At 44.8% G+C, this 17,518-nt stretch overlaps 1 protein-coding gene across 2 annotated transcripts in view; it reads right to left on the bottom strand.

Annotated features, from left to right (window-relative positions):
* Positions 1-17,518, bottom strand: part of notum1a (notum, palmitoleoyl-protein carboxylesterase a) — a 30,947-nt gene that overhangs the window by 3,068 nt on the left and 10,361 nt on the right. For both annotated transcript variants that reach the window (XM_090197369.1, XM_036939166.2), the window contains 8 exons: positions 8,096-8,244; positions 2,884-2,944; positions 2,736-2,794; positions 2,264-2,366; positions 1,812-2,003; positions 1,022-1,119; positions 722-869; positions 239-286 (listed from right to left, as the gene is read on the bottom strand). In XM_090197369.1, coding sequence (XP_090053495.1) covers positions 239-286; positions 722-869; positions 1,022-1,119; positions 1,812-2,003; positions 2,264-2,366; positions 2,736-2,794; positions 2,884-2,944; positions 8,096-8,244 — 858 coding nt within the window. The remainder of the gene's footprint in view (positions 1-238; positions 287-721; positions 870-1,021; positions 1,120-1,811; positions 2,004-2,263; positions 2,367-2,735; positions 2,795-2,883; positions 2,945-8,095; positions 8,245-17,518) is intronic.

Here is a 17,518-nt window from a genome sequence, read left to right on the forward strand (position 1 = left end):
GGAGGTACTATTTAGATTTGTCCAATAACAACACAGATTTCCATTTTTTGTTCCAAAATGTTTTTTGTATATGGTGTGCCCTACTGAACGCAACCCAGGTTTGAAGAAAGTTTAAAAACCAAGTGATGAATGTGTCCAATAACAATTTTCAGTTTTCTGTTGTAAAACCTTTATATACGATGTGCCCAACTGAACATGACCCAGGTGGAAGATGAAAGACAGAGAGATTGATACTTACTTCCTTGTGATGACTTCATGTGAGAGGCAAGCTGGAGCAAACATGGCCCTGAAAATGTATGCAAATACATGAGACTTGTTGAACACAGTTGGCAGCATAACCTTGACACACTGTCTGTCTGTCAATCTTTTGCTGTAAGAGTTACTGTACGTTTGTTGTAAGAGTAACTGTAAGTTTGTTGTAAGAGTTGCTGTAAGTTTGCTGTATGAGTTACTGTAAGTTTGCTGTATGAGTTACTGTAAGTTTGTTGTAAGAGTTACTGTAAGTTTGCTGTATGAGTTACTGTAAGTTTGCTGTATGAGTTACTGTAAGTTTGCTGTATGAGTTACTGTAGGTTTGTTGTAAGAGTTACTGTAAGTTTGCTGTATGAGTTACTGTAAGTTTGCTGTAAGAGTTACAGTAAGTTTGCTGTAAGAGTTACTGTAAGTTTGCGAGTAACTGTAAGTTTGCTGTAAGAGTTACTGTAAGTTTGCAGGTGCTTACGGGACATCTTTGAGCGTGTTCCTCAGCTCGATGCCTAGGTTCTGGATGTACCGCCACTGCCCCTCCTGGACGGGCTGACCGGTCAGATGGATGTTGTCCACGGTCAGCTGGGCCTCGTCGAACAACCACTGGACCACAAACACTGGGCCTGTGTGGAGGGAGGTTGTAATGTATGCACAAGTGAACACACACACAAATGCATGCACAGGCTGTCCATAATGAACACACTGACACACAGAGATATACACAGATATCTGTGCAAATTCACAAATGAATTCATTAACCTTTGCTAGCACTCACTCTTTATGGAGGGGAACACTCTGTAGCCAAAGAAACAGTTCCACTCCTCCCCCAGGTGAACCTGTCTACACCTCTCTGGCACAACGCTGCCCCAGTACCTGGGGAGAAGAGGTCAGAGGTCAACATCGTACAGTGTCAGTTCATATAGGACCTGAAGAATAGGCTACTAAGCCTGCTTCTACACAAGAAGCCCGATCAGATCAGATCTCTAAGGCTGTGTTTACACAAGCATCCCAATCAGATCAGATCTCTAAGGCTGCGTTTACACAAGCATCCCAATCAGATCAGATCTCTAAGGCTGTGTTTACACAAACATCCTGATCAGATCAGATCTCTAAGGCTGCGTTTACACAAGCATCCCAATCAGATCTCTAAGGCTGCGTTTACACAAGCATCCCAATCAGATCAGATCTCTAAGGCTGTGTTTACACAAACATCCCAATCAGATCAGATCTTTTACCAATTATTGAGCTGTCTGTAAATGCAGCCTTAGGCGAGGGGGTTCAATATGTTCAATCCATTTAACAATGAAGCGACACAGTACAGTAGAACTAGGGCCTATAGCTTATCCTGGTCAGGCCACTGGGCCATGAGAAACACTCTGGTCCTAACCACTCAGAAAGCAGTTCAGAATAGCTGATCTAGGATCAGTCCTCCCTATCCATATGATCTTATTGAATATGATCTAAAAGTCGGAAAACTGATCATATATCAGCACCCCTAATCTGAGATTTGAGATTGTGAATATGGTCCCAGAGACTGCAGCTATAGTGGTGGAGTGCTCTCTTACTTGATGCCTCTCTTGATGGCCTCCGTGGGGGCACAGCTGATGGTGTCGTGACAGTCAGTAGATCGGTACTGCTTGTTGTCCAGGAACCAGCCCGAGTCAGCCAGACCTCTCACCTGGATCCCAGGGTGCCCCAGCCCCTCCAGCAGCTCAGCTACAGGGTCCACGTTCAGCAGGACCCCCGTCCCCCCCGCACTGTGGGGTAGAGAAGAGACACACAGATAACACACACACAGGCATGGATACACACACCCACACAGGCATAGATACACACACACACAGGCATGGACACACAGACACACACACACACACAGGAATTGATACAAACACACACAGGTACAAACAGACACACTCACTTACTCTAATCTCTAGTGACACATAGTTCCAGTTCATTAAACATATTTACATTACGTTAACACACAGACACACCCACACCAACATGTGGCCCCACCCACCTGCTGCCAGCCAGTAGTAGAACCTTGGCGTTGTCAAGCCCCTTGTTCAGCAGATCCTTCACCACCTCCTGAATGATCAGAGACCCCATGAAGGCGTAGCCACCTGCACACAGACGGCACGCAGACAGACAGTCAGTCACCAACACAATACATTGAGTGCAGAGTGACCAACACAATGCACACAACATACCTACCTGTCATATGTCTATCATGGATGACTCAATGAAATAACCAATTTCCCTCTAGGAAAATATGTTTTAAGTTAATTGATTGATTGAATGATTTATTCATTTCTTGGTTGGTTGGCTGATCGGTTGCTTGTTTTATTGGTTGCTTTGGTTGATTGATTTGTTGGTTGATTGTTTGATTGATGTATTGGCTGATTGGTTGATTTATTGATTGGGTGTTTGGTTGATTGACCTCCATTAGAAAATGCAAACACACATTAGTATGGCCAATAGTGATGTCTTACTGTGGTCCGTCTTGGCTGAGGCACCACTCCACACATCACTAGAGCAGTAGGGGATGAACCTGGAGAGGAAACACAACATCAGTGTCAGGTCTTCTTACACCTTTATAAAGATCAACTGGACACAGACACACCAAATCCTGGAACTTACACCATGTTGGCATTCCACCAGTGAGGGTTTTCCTCTGGGAGTGGAGACAGGATCCCTGTGCCTACAGAGAGGAACGACACGGCAATAGAGAACAGATTACATTAACCATCAGAAACATCACCATCTTCCTCATAATCACTGCATGAATGATGGTCCTGACAGCACATTGAGAGAGAGAGGCACTTCCCCTCTCACTGTATCAGGCAGACCGTCTCAAAAACACTGATCATTACTACATAGATGTCTGCCTCAATAACACTGGTCATTACTACATAGATGACTGTCTCAATAACACTGGTCATTACTACATAGATGACTGTCTCAATAACACTGATCATTACTACATAGATGACTGTCTCAATAACACTGGTCAATACTACATAGATGACTGCCTCAATAACACTGGTCATTACAACAGAGATGACTGACTCAGTAACACTGGTTATTACCACATAGAGGACTGCCTCAATAACACTGGTCATTACTACATAGATGACTGACTCAATAACACTGGTCGTTACTACATAGAGGACTGTCTCAATAACACTGGTCATTACAATATAGAGGACTGTCTCAATAACACTGGTCATTACTACATAGATGACTGACTCAATAACACTGGTCATTACAACATAGATGACTGCCTCAATAACACTGGTCATTACAACAGAGATGACTGACTCAGTAACACTGGTCATTACTACCATAGAGGACCGTCTCAATAACACTGATCATTACTACCATAGATGTCTGTCTCAATAACACTGGTCATTACTACATAGAGGACTGTCTCAATAACACTGGTCATTACAATATAGAGGACTGTCTCAATAACACTGGTCATTACTACATAGATGACTGTCTCAATAACACTGGTCATTACAACATAGAGGACTGTCTCAATAACACTGATCATTACTACATAGATGACTGTCTCAATAACACTGGTCATTACTACATAGATGTCTGTCTCAATAACACTGGTCATTACTACCATAGAGGACTGTCTCAATAACACTGGTCATTACAACAGAGATGACTGTCTCAATAACACTGGTCATTACTACATAGATGTCTGTCTCAATAACACTGGTCATTACTACATAGATGTCTGTCTCAATAACACTGGTCATTACTACCATAGAGGACTGTCTCAATAACACTGGTCATTACTACCATAGAGGACCGTCTCAATAACACTGATCATTACTACCATAGATGTCTGTCTCAATAACACTGGTCATTACTACATAGAGGACTGTCTCAATAACACTGGTCATTACAATATAGAGGACTGTCTCAATAACACTGGTCATTACTACATAGATGACTGTCTCAATAACACTGGTCATTACAACATAGAGGACTGTCTCAATAACACTGATCATTACTACATAGATGACTGTCTCAATAACACTGGTCATTACTACATAGATGTCTGTCTCAATAACACTGGTCATTACTACATAGAGGACTGTCTCAATAACACTGGTCATTACAACATAGATGACGGTCTCAATAACACTGGTCATTACTACATAGATGTCTGTCTCAATAACACTGGTCATTACTACATAGAGGACTGTCTCAATAACACTGGTCATTACTACATAGAGGACTGTCTCAATAACACTGGTCATTACTACATAGATGACTGTCTCAATAACACTGGTCATTACTACATAGATGTCTGTCTCAATAACACTGGTCATTACTACATAGATGTCTGTCTCAATAACACTGGTCATTACTACATAGATGTCTGTCTCAATAACACTGGTCATTACTACATAGATGACTGTCTCAATAACACTGGTCATTACAATATAGAGGACTGTCTCAATAACACTGGTCATTACTATATAGATGACTGTCTCAATAACACTGGTCAATACTATATAGATGACTGTCTCAATAACACTGATCATTACTACATAGATGACAGTCTCAATAACACTGGTTATTACTACCATAGATGTCTGTCTCAATAACACTGATCATTACTACATAGATGTCTGTCTCAATAACACTGGTTATTACTACATAGAGGACTGTCTCAATAACACTGGTCATTACTACATAGAGGACTGTCTCAATAACACTGGTCATTACTACCATAGATGTCTGTCTCAACAACACTGGTCATTACTACCATAGATGACTGTCTCAATAACACTGGTCATTACTACATAGATGTCTGTCTCAATAACACTGGTCATTACTACCATAGATGTCTGTCTCAACAACACTGGTCATTACTACATAGAGGACTGTCTCAATAACACTGGTCATTACTACATAGATGTCTGTCTCAACAACACTGGTCATTACTACATAGAGGACTGTCTCAATAACACTGGTCATTACTACATAGATGTCTGTCTCAATAACACTGGTCATTACTACATAGAGGACTGTCTCAATAACACTGGTCATTACTACCATAGAGGACTGTCTCAATAACACTGGTCATTACTACATAGATGACTGCCTCAATAACACTGGTCATTACTACCATAGATGCCTGCCTGAATAACACTGGTCATTACTATATAGATGTCTGTCTCAATAACACTGGTTATTACCACAGATAAATATATTCCTGTGAATTTTATAACTGACATCCAACAGTTTGTCCGTTTGTTCATCGTGTGGATAAGGCCCTGGTCTGTACGTTGTTCATTGTGTGGATAAGGCCCTGGTCTGTACGTTGTTCATTGTGTGGTTACGGCCCTGGTCTGTACGTTGTTCATTGTGTGGTTACGGCCCTGGTCTGTACGTTGTTCATTGTGTGGTTACGGCCCTGGTCTGTACGTTGTTCATTGTGTGGTTACGGCCCTGGTCTGTACGTTGTTCATTGTGTGGTTACGGCCCTGGTCTGTACGTTGTTCATTGTGTGGTTACGGCCCTGGTCTGTACGTTGTTCATTGTGTGGTTACGGCCCTGGTCTGTACGTTGTTCATTGTGTGGTTACGGCCCTGGTCTGTACGTTGTTCATTGTGTGGTTACGGCCCTGGTCTGTACGTTGTTCATTGTGTGGTTACGGCCCTGGTCTGTACGTTGTTCATTGTGTGGTTACGGCCCTGGTCTGTACGTTGTTCATTGTGTGGTTACGGCCCTGGTCTGTACGTTGTTCATTGTGTGGTTACGGCCCTGGTCTGTACGTTGTTCATTGTGTGGTTACGGCCCTGGTCTGTACGTTGTTCATTGTGTGGTTACGGCCCTGGTCTGTACGTTGTTCATTGTGTGGTTACGGCCCTGGTCTGTACGTTGTTCATTGTGTGGTTACGGCCCTGGTCTGTACGTTGTTCATTGTGTGGGTGCAGAGCCAGAACAGACAGCACTACAGCCCATAGCCATTTTCGGTCTATAACATGTGGTGGGGCTCAGTTGGTCGGAGCATGGCCCTAGCAACAAAAGAGTGTGTGCACTTACCATACAGTAGGTTGCTTTAGATAAGTGTCTGATATTTTCTGTAACAGACTAAAAATCATTTTCAAAGGAGAATCTCTATAGATAATGCCTCTTAGTCCAGATGGGTATACTACGAAGCAAGTTTGAGGAGTTAGAGAAGGTACCTTTGGTCAACTCTGAGTTAAACTTGGTTTAACTGGTCGTACAAATGTGGCTCACCTTTTAGCCAGGTACATTTTTATGGCACCCAATCCTTCAGAAATAACCTGCACCATGGCAGGCTAACTCACAGCTAACTTAACTCCACTGACTGAAATGTTTATAAAGCTAACTTAACTCCACTGACATATCAGTTAAGAACAAATTGTTATTTTCAACAACGGCCTAGAAACAGTAGGTTAACTATCTTGTTCAGGGACAGAATGGCAGATTTTTACCTTGTCAGCTCGGGGATTCAATCTTGCAACCTTTCGGTTACTAGTCCAACGCTCTAACCACTAGGCTACCCTGCCGCCCTGCCAAATGACTGAGCCAACAGTTGAGGACTGATTAAATCGTAATAACATAAAGACGACATTAACGATACGTAATAACACAAAGATGACATTAACGATACGTAATAACATAAAGACGACATTAACGATACGTAATAACATAAAGACGACATTAACGATACGCAATAACATAAATACGACATTAACGATACGCAATAACATAAAGACGACATTAACGATACGCAATAACATAAAGACGACATTAACGATACGTAATAACATAAAGACGACATTAACGATACGTAATAACATAAATACGACATTAACGATACGTAATAACACAAAGACGACATTAACGATACGCAATAACATAAATACGACATTAACGATACGCAATAACATAAAGACGACATTAACGATACGCAATAACATAAAGACGACATTAACGATACGTAATAACATAAAGACGACATTAACGATACGTAATAACATAAAGACGACATTAACGATACGTAATAACATAAAGACGACATTAACGATACGTAATAACACAAAGACGACATTAACGATACGTAATAACATAAAGATGACATTAACGATACGTAATAACACAAAGACGACATTAACGATACGTAATAACATAAAGACGACATTAACGATACGTAATAACATAAAGATGACATTAACGATACGTAATAACATAAAGACGACATTAACGATACGTAATAACATAAACATGACATTAACGATACGTAATAACACAAAGACGACATTAACGATACGTAATAACATAAAGACGACATTAACGATACGTAATAACATAAACATGACATTAACGATACGTAATAACATAAACATGACATTAACGATACGTAATAACACAAAGACGACATTAACGATACGTAATAACATAAAGACGACATTAACGATACGTAATAACATAAACATGACATTAACGATACGTAATAACATAAACATGACATTAACGATACGTAATAACATAAAGACGACATTAACGATACGTAATAACATAAACATGACATTAACGATACGTAATAACATAAAGACGACATTAACGATACGTAATAACATAAAGATAACATTAACGATACGTAATAACATAAAGATAACATTAACGATACGTAATAACATAGACGACATTAACAATACGTAATAACATAAAGTTCAGTTCAGGACAGTTCAGGACAAGGCTTAATTTGTGCCTTAGAGTAGTAGTGGTGGGGGGTTGGTGAACGGTAACAGCCAGACAGACACAGGCGGGTAATGTAGGCAGAGATTCTGACCTGTTTTGGTTTGAGGCCACTTGGACGAGCTCATCAGTCTCCTCATGGTGTCGTATCGGCTGTCACAGTTCTCTTTGTTGAAGCAGTACCAGCCGCCCTCCAAGAATATCAACCACCGTCTGCTCCCTCTGGACTCTTTCATGTAGTACCTAGAACGGAAAGAAAAACATAATATTTTATAAACACAAACAAACAAACCATGGACAAGAGTCATGTATCCTCACACGAAACACTCAAGTTGCCCTCACCGTCTCCTGGCATCAGTGACTGTGCCAAACGGAATAAAACCTGACCTCATGTACATATTATGTAAACAAAGAATACAAAACATTTTGTTATTTTGAAGACCTTTATCTCTGTTAACAAAAATAAGCTAAAACTACTTCCCCCAGAGTTGAACTCACCTAAACAATGTTTGAGTGCTGGTTACACAGAGCCATGATGTGGACACACACACACACACACACACACACACACACACACACACACACACACACACACACACACACACACACATACACACACACACACAATCCTACCATGTGATAGGAGCTCATCCAGGTTCCTCCACCCTCAGTATTGAGAAAGAGAAGACTAGTGTGCTTCCCAAATGGAACCCTATTCCCTTATTAATGCACTACTTTAGGCCTGTCAGAGCCCTGTGGTCCACTATATAGGAAATTAGATGACATTTTGGAAGCACTCTAGGTGTTACCAGTGCCCTAGCGGCCCGTGGCTGGCAACAGTGATAAGGAAGTGCAGTACCATCATATTCCCTGTTACTACTCTGCTGAAGTCACCGTTCTTTAACAGTGGTCTCATACATAGGCCCTCCATCTCAGGCTGGATAAAATCTCCACTACCCTCAGTGCCGGCCATGCAGAAATGAAAAACAGAGAGGAGATGACGTGCTGCCTGCAGCCTGCAGCAGCCAGGGATGAAAACCATGGTGAGGTCTGTGCAAACACACACACACACACAGACAGACACATCTCTGTTGCCCAGGACCCATATTCACTACATCCACCCAGAGGAATGCTTCCTTTGATGCGTCACAGGAAGTCAGAGCCTACAACACTATTCTACAGTGGATTATACAGCACGACCTGAACCACCATCTGAACAGAGATCAAACACAGAGATCAATGTCTGAACCAAAACAATTGAAACAACTAACACCCTTGTCTTTCTTGGTACTGACACTCACACTGTCTCTTCTCACCAGCACCGATTCTGCTGATAGCTGCTTTATTGAGGAGAGGTTGTCCTTATTATTACTGTGATAGGAGGTTGTCTCACCATCTTAAGATGAATGAACTTACTGTAAGTCGCTCTGCATAAGAGCGTCTGCTAAATGACTGAAGTGTGAATGTAGCTGAAATGTAAATGTGGCTGAAATGTAAATGCGTCTGAAATGTAAATATGGCTGTTAAATGTAAATGTTGCTGAAATGTAAATATGGCTGTTAAATTTAAGTGATGCTGAAACGTAAATATGGCTGTTAAATGTAAATGTGGCTGAAATGTAAATATGGCTGTTAAATTTAAGTGATGCTGAAACGTAAATATGGCTGTTAAATGTAAATGTGGCTGAAATGTAAATATGGCTGTTAAATTTAAGTGATGCTGAAACGTAAATATGGCTGTTAAATTTAAGTGATGCTGAAACGTAAATATGGCTGTTAAATGTAAATGTGTCTGAAATGTAAATATGGCTGTTAAATGTAAATGTGGCTGAAATGTAAATGTAAATGTAAATGTTTTCCTATTCAATTCTATGGATCTGAACCTGATCGAAACTGGGTCCGATGTTTTCGTTTCAGGTTGTCCTTTTCAGCACAGGTCCAGCAACTACGGTGGGCAGTTAGTTACTGCTTGGTTTGGCTGAACTTAGCTCAGTAGTGTAGGAAATATTCACTCTGAAGAGTTTTTCAATCTGGATGCATGAGTCATTCACTTCAGGAGATCTGTTCATCCTCGGACCACAAGAGGGCAATGCTATAATTAATCCCCATAGTCTCACAACCGTGAAGTGCAGAATCATCAATTCACTGCAATTGTCTACAGTCTACAGTTCTGTCAAGGCATTTTAATACATTGCAACAGCATGCTAACAGATACCCATGGACTTCCAGTCATAGTGCTAACTTTAGTTAGCCTTGGTGTGCAAATCTACCTCTTTAACTTCCTTCATGCTGGAAACAGACATAAACAATTAATCATCTCACTCTGGGGAAGTAGATAAAGGGCCTCATTGCCAAAATCCCAAAGTATCCCTTTAACTTTCTGTCACCCAACAACATTTCTACCATTTCACAAGATCAGACTAGCAGACACTACAAAAGACCATTAGAAGGAGGCATGATTCTCACAATGTTTCTGTGATGGCGAGGCTTTAGCTCAGAGGGCTAACACAGACGTGTAGCACCCAGGAGGCATGGATTCAAACCCAGTCGGCCATACAAGCAGGCATGATGCTATTCTATTCCCTATTTGCTCCTGCAATGTTCAGAGATTGTTATTTCAGCAACAGACATGTTAGCCTGCTGAGCTAAAGTCTAGCTTCTAAGGGAGCTTTGTCAGGCAGCTAGAGGGAACAGAGGTATCTGAACGCTCCTCTTTACCGACGACGATGCGGCTGCAGCTGAGACAGACGGCTTCTCGGACCGGAAACTCTGGCGGCTGCAAAGCATATCTCATCATTGGGGCTCCCGAGTGGCACGGCGGTCTAAGGCACTGCATCTCAGGGCTGGAGGCGTCACTACAGACCCTGGTTTGATTCCAGGCTGTATCACAACCGGCCGTGATTGGGAGTCCCATAGGGCGGCACACAATTGGCCCAGCATCGTCCGGGTTAGGGTTTGGCTGGGGCAGGCCGTCATTGTAAATAATAATTTCTTCTTAACTGTTTTGCCTAGTTAAATCACATAAAAATAACAAATAAAATCACAGGGAGGACTGCCAGAGCAGTCTGAGTGGTGTGGTGTTGAGCAGTCTGAGTGGTGTGGTGTTGAGCAGTCTGAGTGGTGTGGTGTTGAGCAGTCTGAGTGGTGTGGTGTTGAGCAGGCTGAGTGGTGTGGTGTTGAGCAGTCTGAGTGGTGTGGTGTTGAGCAGAATGAGTGGTGTGGTGTTGAGCAGGCTGAGTGGTGTGGTGTTGAGCAGTCTGAGTGGTGTGGTGTTGAGCAGTCTGAGTGGTGTGGTGTTGAGCAGGCTGAGTGGTGTGGTGTTGAGCAGGCTGAGTGGTGTGGTGTTGAGCAGGCTGAGTGGTGTGGTGTTGAGCAGGCTGAGTGGTGTGGTGTTGAGCAGGCTGAGTGGTGTGGTGTTGAGCAGGCTGAGTGGTGTGGTGTTGAGCAGGCTGAGTGGTGTGGTGTTGAGCAGGCTGAGTGGTGTGGTGTTGAGCAGGCTAAGTGGTGTGGTGTTTGCCAAGACACTGACTCACACTCTCGTCCTCAGGAATAATCTTTCATGACATGTTCAACTCATGACATAATAAACTAAGATTAAGCTTAGAATACCCAATTTTACGCTACATTTGGAGGTTACCAGTAGCATGGAGCAGACCACACTAGCACTGCAACATCTATGGAGGTGACCAGTAGTACAGGGCAGACCACACTATCACTGCAACATCTATGGAGGTGACCAGTAGCACGGGGCAGAACACACTATCACTGCAACATCTATGGAGGTTACCAGTAGCATGGAGCAGACCACACTATCACTGCAATATCTATGGAGGTTACCAGTAGCACGAGGCAGACCACACTATCACTGCAACATCTATGGAGGTTACCAGTAGCACGAGGCAGACCACACTATCACTGCAACATCTATGGAGGTTACCAGTAGCACGAGGCAGACCACACTATCACTGCAATATCTATGGAGGTTACCAGTAGCACGAGGCAGACCACACTATCACTGCAACATCTATGGAGGTTACCAGTAGCACGAGGCAGACCACACTATCACTGCAACATCTATGGAGGTTACCAGTAGCACGAGGCAGACCACACTATCACTGCAACATCTATGGATGGTACCAGTAGCATGGAGCAGACCACACTATCACTGCAATATCTATGGAGGTTACCAGTAGCACGAGGCAGACCACACTATCACTGCAACATCTATGGAGGTTACCAGTAGCACGAGGCAGACCACACTATCACTGCAACATCTATGGAGGTGACCAGTAGTACGGGGCAGACCACACTATCACTGCAACATCTATGGAGGTGACCAGTAGCACGAGGCAGACCACACTATCACTGCAACATCTATGGAGGTTACCAGTAGCACGAGGCAGAACACACTATCACTGCAACATCTATGGAGGTGACCAGTAGTACGGGGCAGACCACACTATCACTGCAACATCTATGGAGGTTACCAGTAGCACGAGGCAGACCACACTATCACTGCAACATCTATGGAGGTTACCAGTAGCACGGGGCAGAACACACTATCACTGCAACATCTATGGATGGTACCAGTAGCATGGAGCAGACCACACTATCACTGCAACATCTATGGAGGTTACCAGTAGTACGGGGCAGAACACACTATCACTGCAACATCTATGGATGGTACCAGTAGCATGGAGCAGACCACACTATCACTGCAACATCTATGGAGTTTACCAGTAGTACGGGGCAGAACACACTATCACTGCAACATCTATGGAGGTTACCAGTAGCATGGAGCAGACCACACTATCACTGCAACATCTATGGATGGTACCAGTAGCACGGGGCAGACCACACTATCACTGCAACATCTATGGAGTTTACCAGTAGCACGGGGCAGACCACACTATCACTGCAACATCTATGGAGTTTACCAGTAGCACGGGGCAGAACACACTATCACTGCAACATCTATGGAGGTTACCAGTAGCACGAGGCAGACCACACTATCACTGCAACATCTATGGAGGTTACCAGTAGCACGAGGCAGACCACACTATCACTGCAACATCTATGGAGGTGACCAGTAGCACGGGGCAGAACACACTATCACTGCAACATCTATGGAGTTTACCAGTAGCACGGGGCAGAACACACTATCACTGCAACATCTATGGAGGTTACCAGTAGCACGAGGCAGACCACACTATCACTGCAACATCTATGGAGGTGACCAGTAGTACGGGGCAGAACACACTATCACTGCAACATCTATGGAGGTTACCAGTAGCACGGGGCAGACCACACTATCACTGCAACATCTATGGATGGTACCAGTAGCACGAGGCAGACCACACTATCACTGCAACATCTATGGAGTTTACCAGTAGTACGGGGCAGAACACACTATCACTGCAACATCTATGGAGGTTACCAGTAGTACGGGGCAGACCACACTATCACTGCAACATCTATGGATGGTACCAGTAGCATGGAGCAGAACACACTATCACTGCAGCATCTATGGATGGTACCAGTAGCATGGAGCAGACCACACTATCACTGCAACATCTATGGAGGTGACCAGTAGTACGGGGCAGACCACACTATCACTGCAGCATCTATGGAGGTGACCAGTAGCACGAGGCAGACCACACTATCACTGCAGCATCTATGGATGGTACCAGTAGCATGGAGCAGACCACACTATCACTGCAACATCTATGGAGGTGACCAGTAGTACGGGGCAGACCACACTATCACTGCAACATCTATGGAGGTGACCAGTAGCACGGGGCAGAACACACTATCACTGCAACATCTATGGAGGTGACCAGTAGTACGGGGCAGACCACACTATCACTGCAACATCTATGGAGGTGACCAGTAGCACGGGGCAGAACACACTATCACTGCAACATCTATAGAGGTGACCAGTAGTACGTTGCACTGTAACATCTACCAGGGCAGACACACCACCAACTAACATCTACCAGGACAGAAACACAACTAACTAACATCTACCAGGGCAGACACACCACTAACTAACATCTACCAGGACAGAAACACCACTAACTAACATCTACCAGGACAGACACACCACTAACTAACATCTACCAGGACAGACACAACACTAACTAACATCTACCAGGACAGACACACCACTAACTAACATCTACCAGGACAGTCACACCACTAACTAACTAACATCTACCAGGGCAGAACCACCACTAACTAACATCTACCAGGACAGTCACACCACTAACTAACTAACATCTACCAGGGCAGAACCACCACTAACTAACATCTACCAGGGCAGACACACCACTAACTAACATCTACCAGGACAGAAACACCACTAACTAACATCTACCAGGGCAGACACACCACTACCTAACATCTACCAGGACAGACACACCACTAACTAACATCTACCAGGACAGTCACACCACTAACTAACTAACATCTACCAGGGCAGAACCAGTGAGGGGAAGAGTGAACAAACGAGGGGCAGAGTGAACCAGGGAAGGGCAGGGTGAACCAGGGAAGGGCAGGGTGAACCAGGGAGGGGCAGGGTGAGCCATGGAGGGACAGGTTGAACCAGGAAGGGGCAGGGTGAGCCATGGAGGGACAGGTAGAACCAGGAAGGGGCAGGGTGAGCCATGGATAGGAAAGGTGAACCAGGGTGGGACAGGGTGAGCCAGGGATGGGAAAGTTGAACCAGGGAGGAGCAGGGGGAACCAGGGAGGAGCAGGGTGAACCAGGGGAGACAGGGTGAACCAGGAAGGGACAGAGGGAACCAGGGAGGGACAGGATGAACCAGGGAGGGTCAGAGTGAACCAGGGAGGGACAGAGGGAACCAGGGAGGGACAGGGTGAACCAGGGAGGGACAGAGTGAACCAGGGAGGGACAGAGGGAACCAGGGAGGGACAGATGGAACCAGGGAGGGACAGGGTGAACCAGGGAGGGACAGGGTGAACCAGGGAGGGACAGAGGGAACCAGGGAGGGACAGAGTGAACAAGGGAGGGACAGAGTGAACCAGAGAGGGACAGGGTGAACCAGGGAGGGACAGGGTGAACCAGGGAGGGACAGGGTGAACCAGGGAGGGACAGAGGGAACCAGGGAGGGACAGAGGGAACCAGGGAGGGACAGAGTGAACCAGAGAGGGACAGGGTGAACCAGGGAGGGACAGGGTGAACCAGAGAGGGACAGGGTGAACCAGGGAGGGACAGAGTGAACTAGGGAGGGACAGGGTGAACCAGGGAGGGACAGAGTGAACCAGGGAGGGACAGGGTGAACTAGGGAGGGACAGGGTGAACCAGGGAGGGACAGAGTGAACCAGGGAGGGACAGGGTGAACCAGAGAGGGACAGAGTGAACCAGGGGGGGACAGGGTGAACCAGAGAGGGACAGGGTGAACCAGGGAGGGACAGGGTGAACTAGGGAGAGACAGGGTGAACCAGGGAGGGACAGAGTGAACCAGGGAGGGACAGGGTGAACCAGGGAGGGACAGAGGGAACCAGGGAGGGACAGAGGGAACCAGGGAGGGACAGAGGGAACCAGGGAGGGACAAAGGGAACCAGGGAGGGACAGAGGGAACCAGGGAGGGACAGGGGGAACCAGGGAGGGACAGGGTGAACCAGGGAGGGACAGGGTGAACCAAGGATGGACAGGAACTGGCTGGGAGGAATTAGTGTTAGAATCCGGTTATTTATAGACACAAAGGTGACTATTACAGAGACGACATCTGCCAACCTCTGGCCTGCTGGCCAGATCTAAAAGCCTCTGTGTCCTCACTCACACTGCGATCCTAAAGAGCTAAGAGCTTTACGGGCTGGATGGGCCCCTCTCTATGTGCCTGTCCCAAATGGAACCCTATTCCCTATGTGGTGCACTACTGTTGACGAGGGGCCATTGGGAATAGGGGACATATATGGAATAGGATGCCATTTGGGATGGAGGATATGAGACACTCAGGTTGAATTATTTCGATGGATTTATACAGGATGCTAAATCCAGTGAGAGACATCTACATCCTCCATCCAGTCACACACTGACATTAAAGACCCGTGTAAAACACTGTACTGTAGCCTACTGCCCAGCGATATGTCCAAGTCATAACACATTTCATGTGTTTTGTCTGTTGGGTATAAGCACAACAATCTGATATTACGAGACATACTGTACTAGACATGCAGACTTGCATCATGCTAGTGCTCCATAGCAGTGTATTACACTCTGACCTTATTACATGGATCCCTCATCATTGCAGTGGGTTAGAATAGCATTCACCTCCCAATAGAGCATCTACAGGCATGCTCGCTATAAAACAAATATAGGTGATAGGGATTAGAAAGTAGGGTATGGAACATCGAGTGTATGGGGAATAGAATGTAGGGTATGGAACATCAAACATACGGGGATTAGAATGTAGGGTATGGAACATTGAGAGTACGGGGATTAGAATGTAGGGTATGGAACATCGAGAGTACAGGGATTAGAATGTAGGGTATGGAACATCGAGAGTACAGGGATTAGAATGTAGGGTATGGAACATTGAGAGTACAGGGATTAGAATGAAGGGTATGGAACATCGAGAGTACAGGGATTAGAATGTAGGGTATGGAACATCGCGAGTACGGGGATTACAAAGTAGGGTATGGAACATCGAGAGCACGGGGATTAGAATGTAGGGTAGGAAACATCGAGAGTACGGGGATTAGAATGTAGGGTATGGAACATCGAGAGTACAGAGATTAGAATGTAGGGTATGGAACATCGAGAGTACAGGGATTAGAATGTAGGGTATGGGGCATCGAGAGCACAGGGATTAGAATGTAGGGTATGGCACATTGAGAGTACGGGGATTAGAATGTAGGGTATGAAACATCGAGAGTACAGGGATTAGAATGTAGGGTATGGAACATCGAGAGTACAGGGATTAGAATGAAGGGTATGGAACATCGAGAGCACAGGGATTAGAATGTAGGGTATGGAACATCGAGAGTTCAGGGATTAGAATGTAGGGTATGGAACATTGAGAGTACGGGGATTAGAATGTAGGGTATGGAACATCGAGAGTACAGGGATTAGAATGTAGGGTATGGAACATTGAGAGTACGGGGATTAGAATGTAGGGTATGGAACATCGAGAGTACAGGGATTAGAACGTAGGGTATGGAACATCGAGAGTACGGGGATTAGAATGTAGGGTATGGAACATTGAGAGTTCGGGGATTAGAATGTAGGGTATGGAACATCGAGAGTACAGGGATTAGAATGTAGGGTATGGAACATTGAGAGTCGGGGATTAGAATGTAGGGTATGAAACATCGAGAGTACAGAGATTAGAATGTAGGGTATGGAACATTGAGAGTACGGGGATTAGAATGTAGGGTATGGAACATCGAGAGTACAGGGATTAGAATGTAGGGTATGGAACATCGAGAGTACAGGGATTAGAATGTAGGGTATGACACATTGAGAGTACGGGGATTATAATGTAGGGTATGGAA

Source organism: Oncorhynchus mykiss, chromosome 13 (genome assembly GCF_057628025.1).
Source record: "Oncorhynchus mykiss isolate SJ-2025 chromosome 13, ASM5762802v1, whole genome shotgun sequence".
Lineage (NCBI taxonomy): Eukaryota > Metazoa > Chordata > Actinopteri > Salmoniformes > Salmonidae > Oncorhynchus > Oncorhynchus mykiss.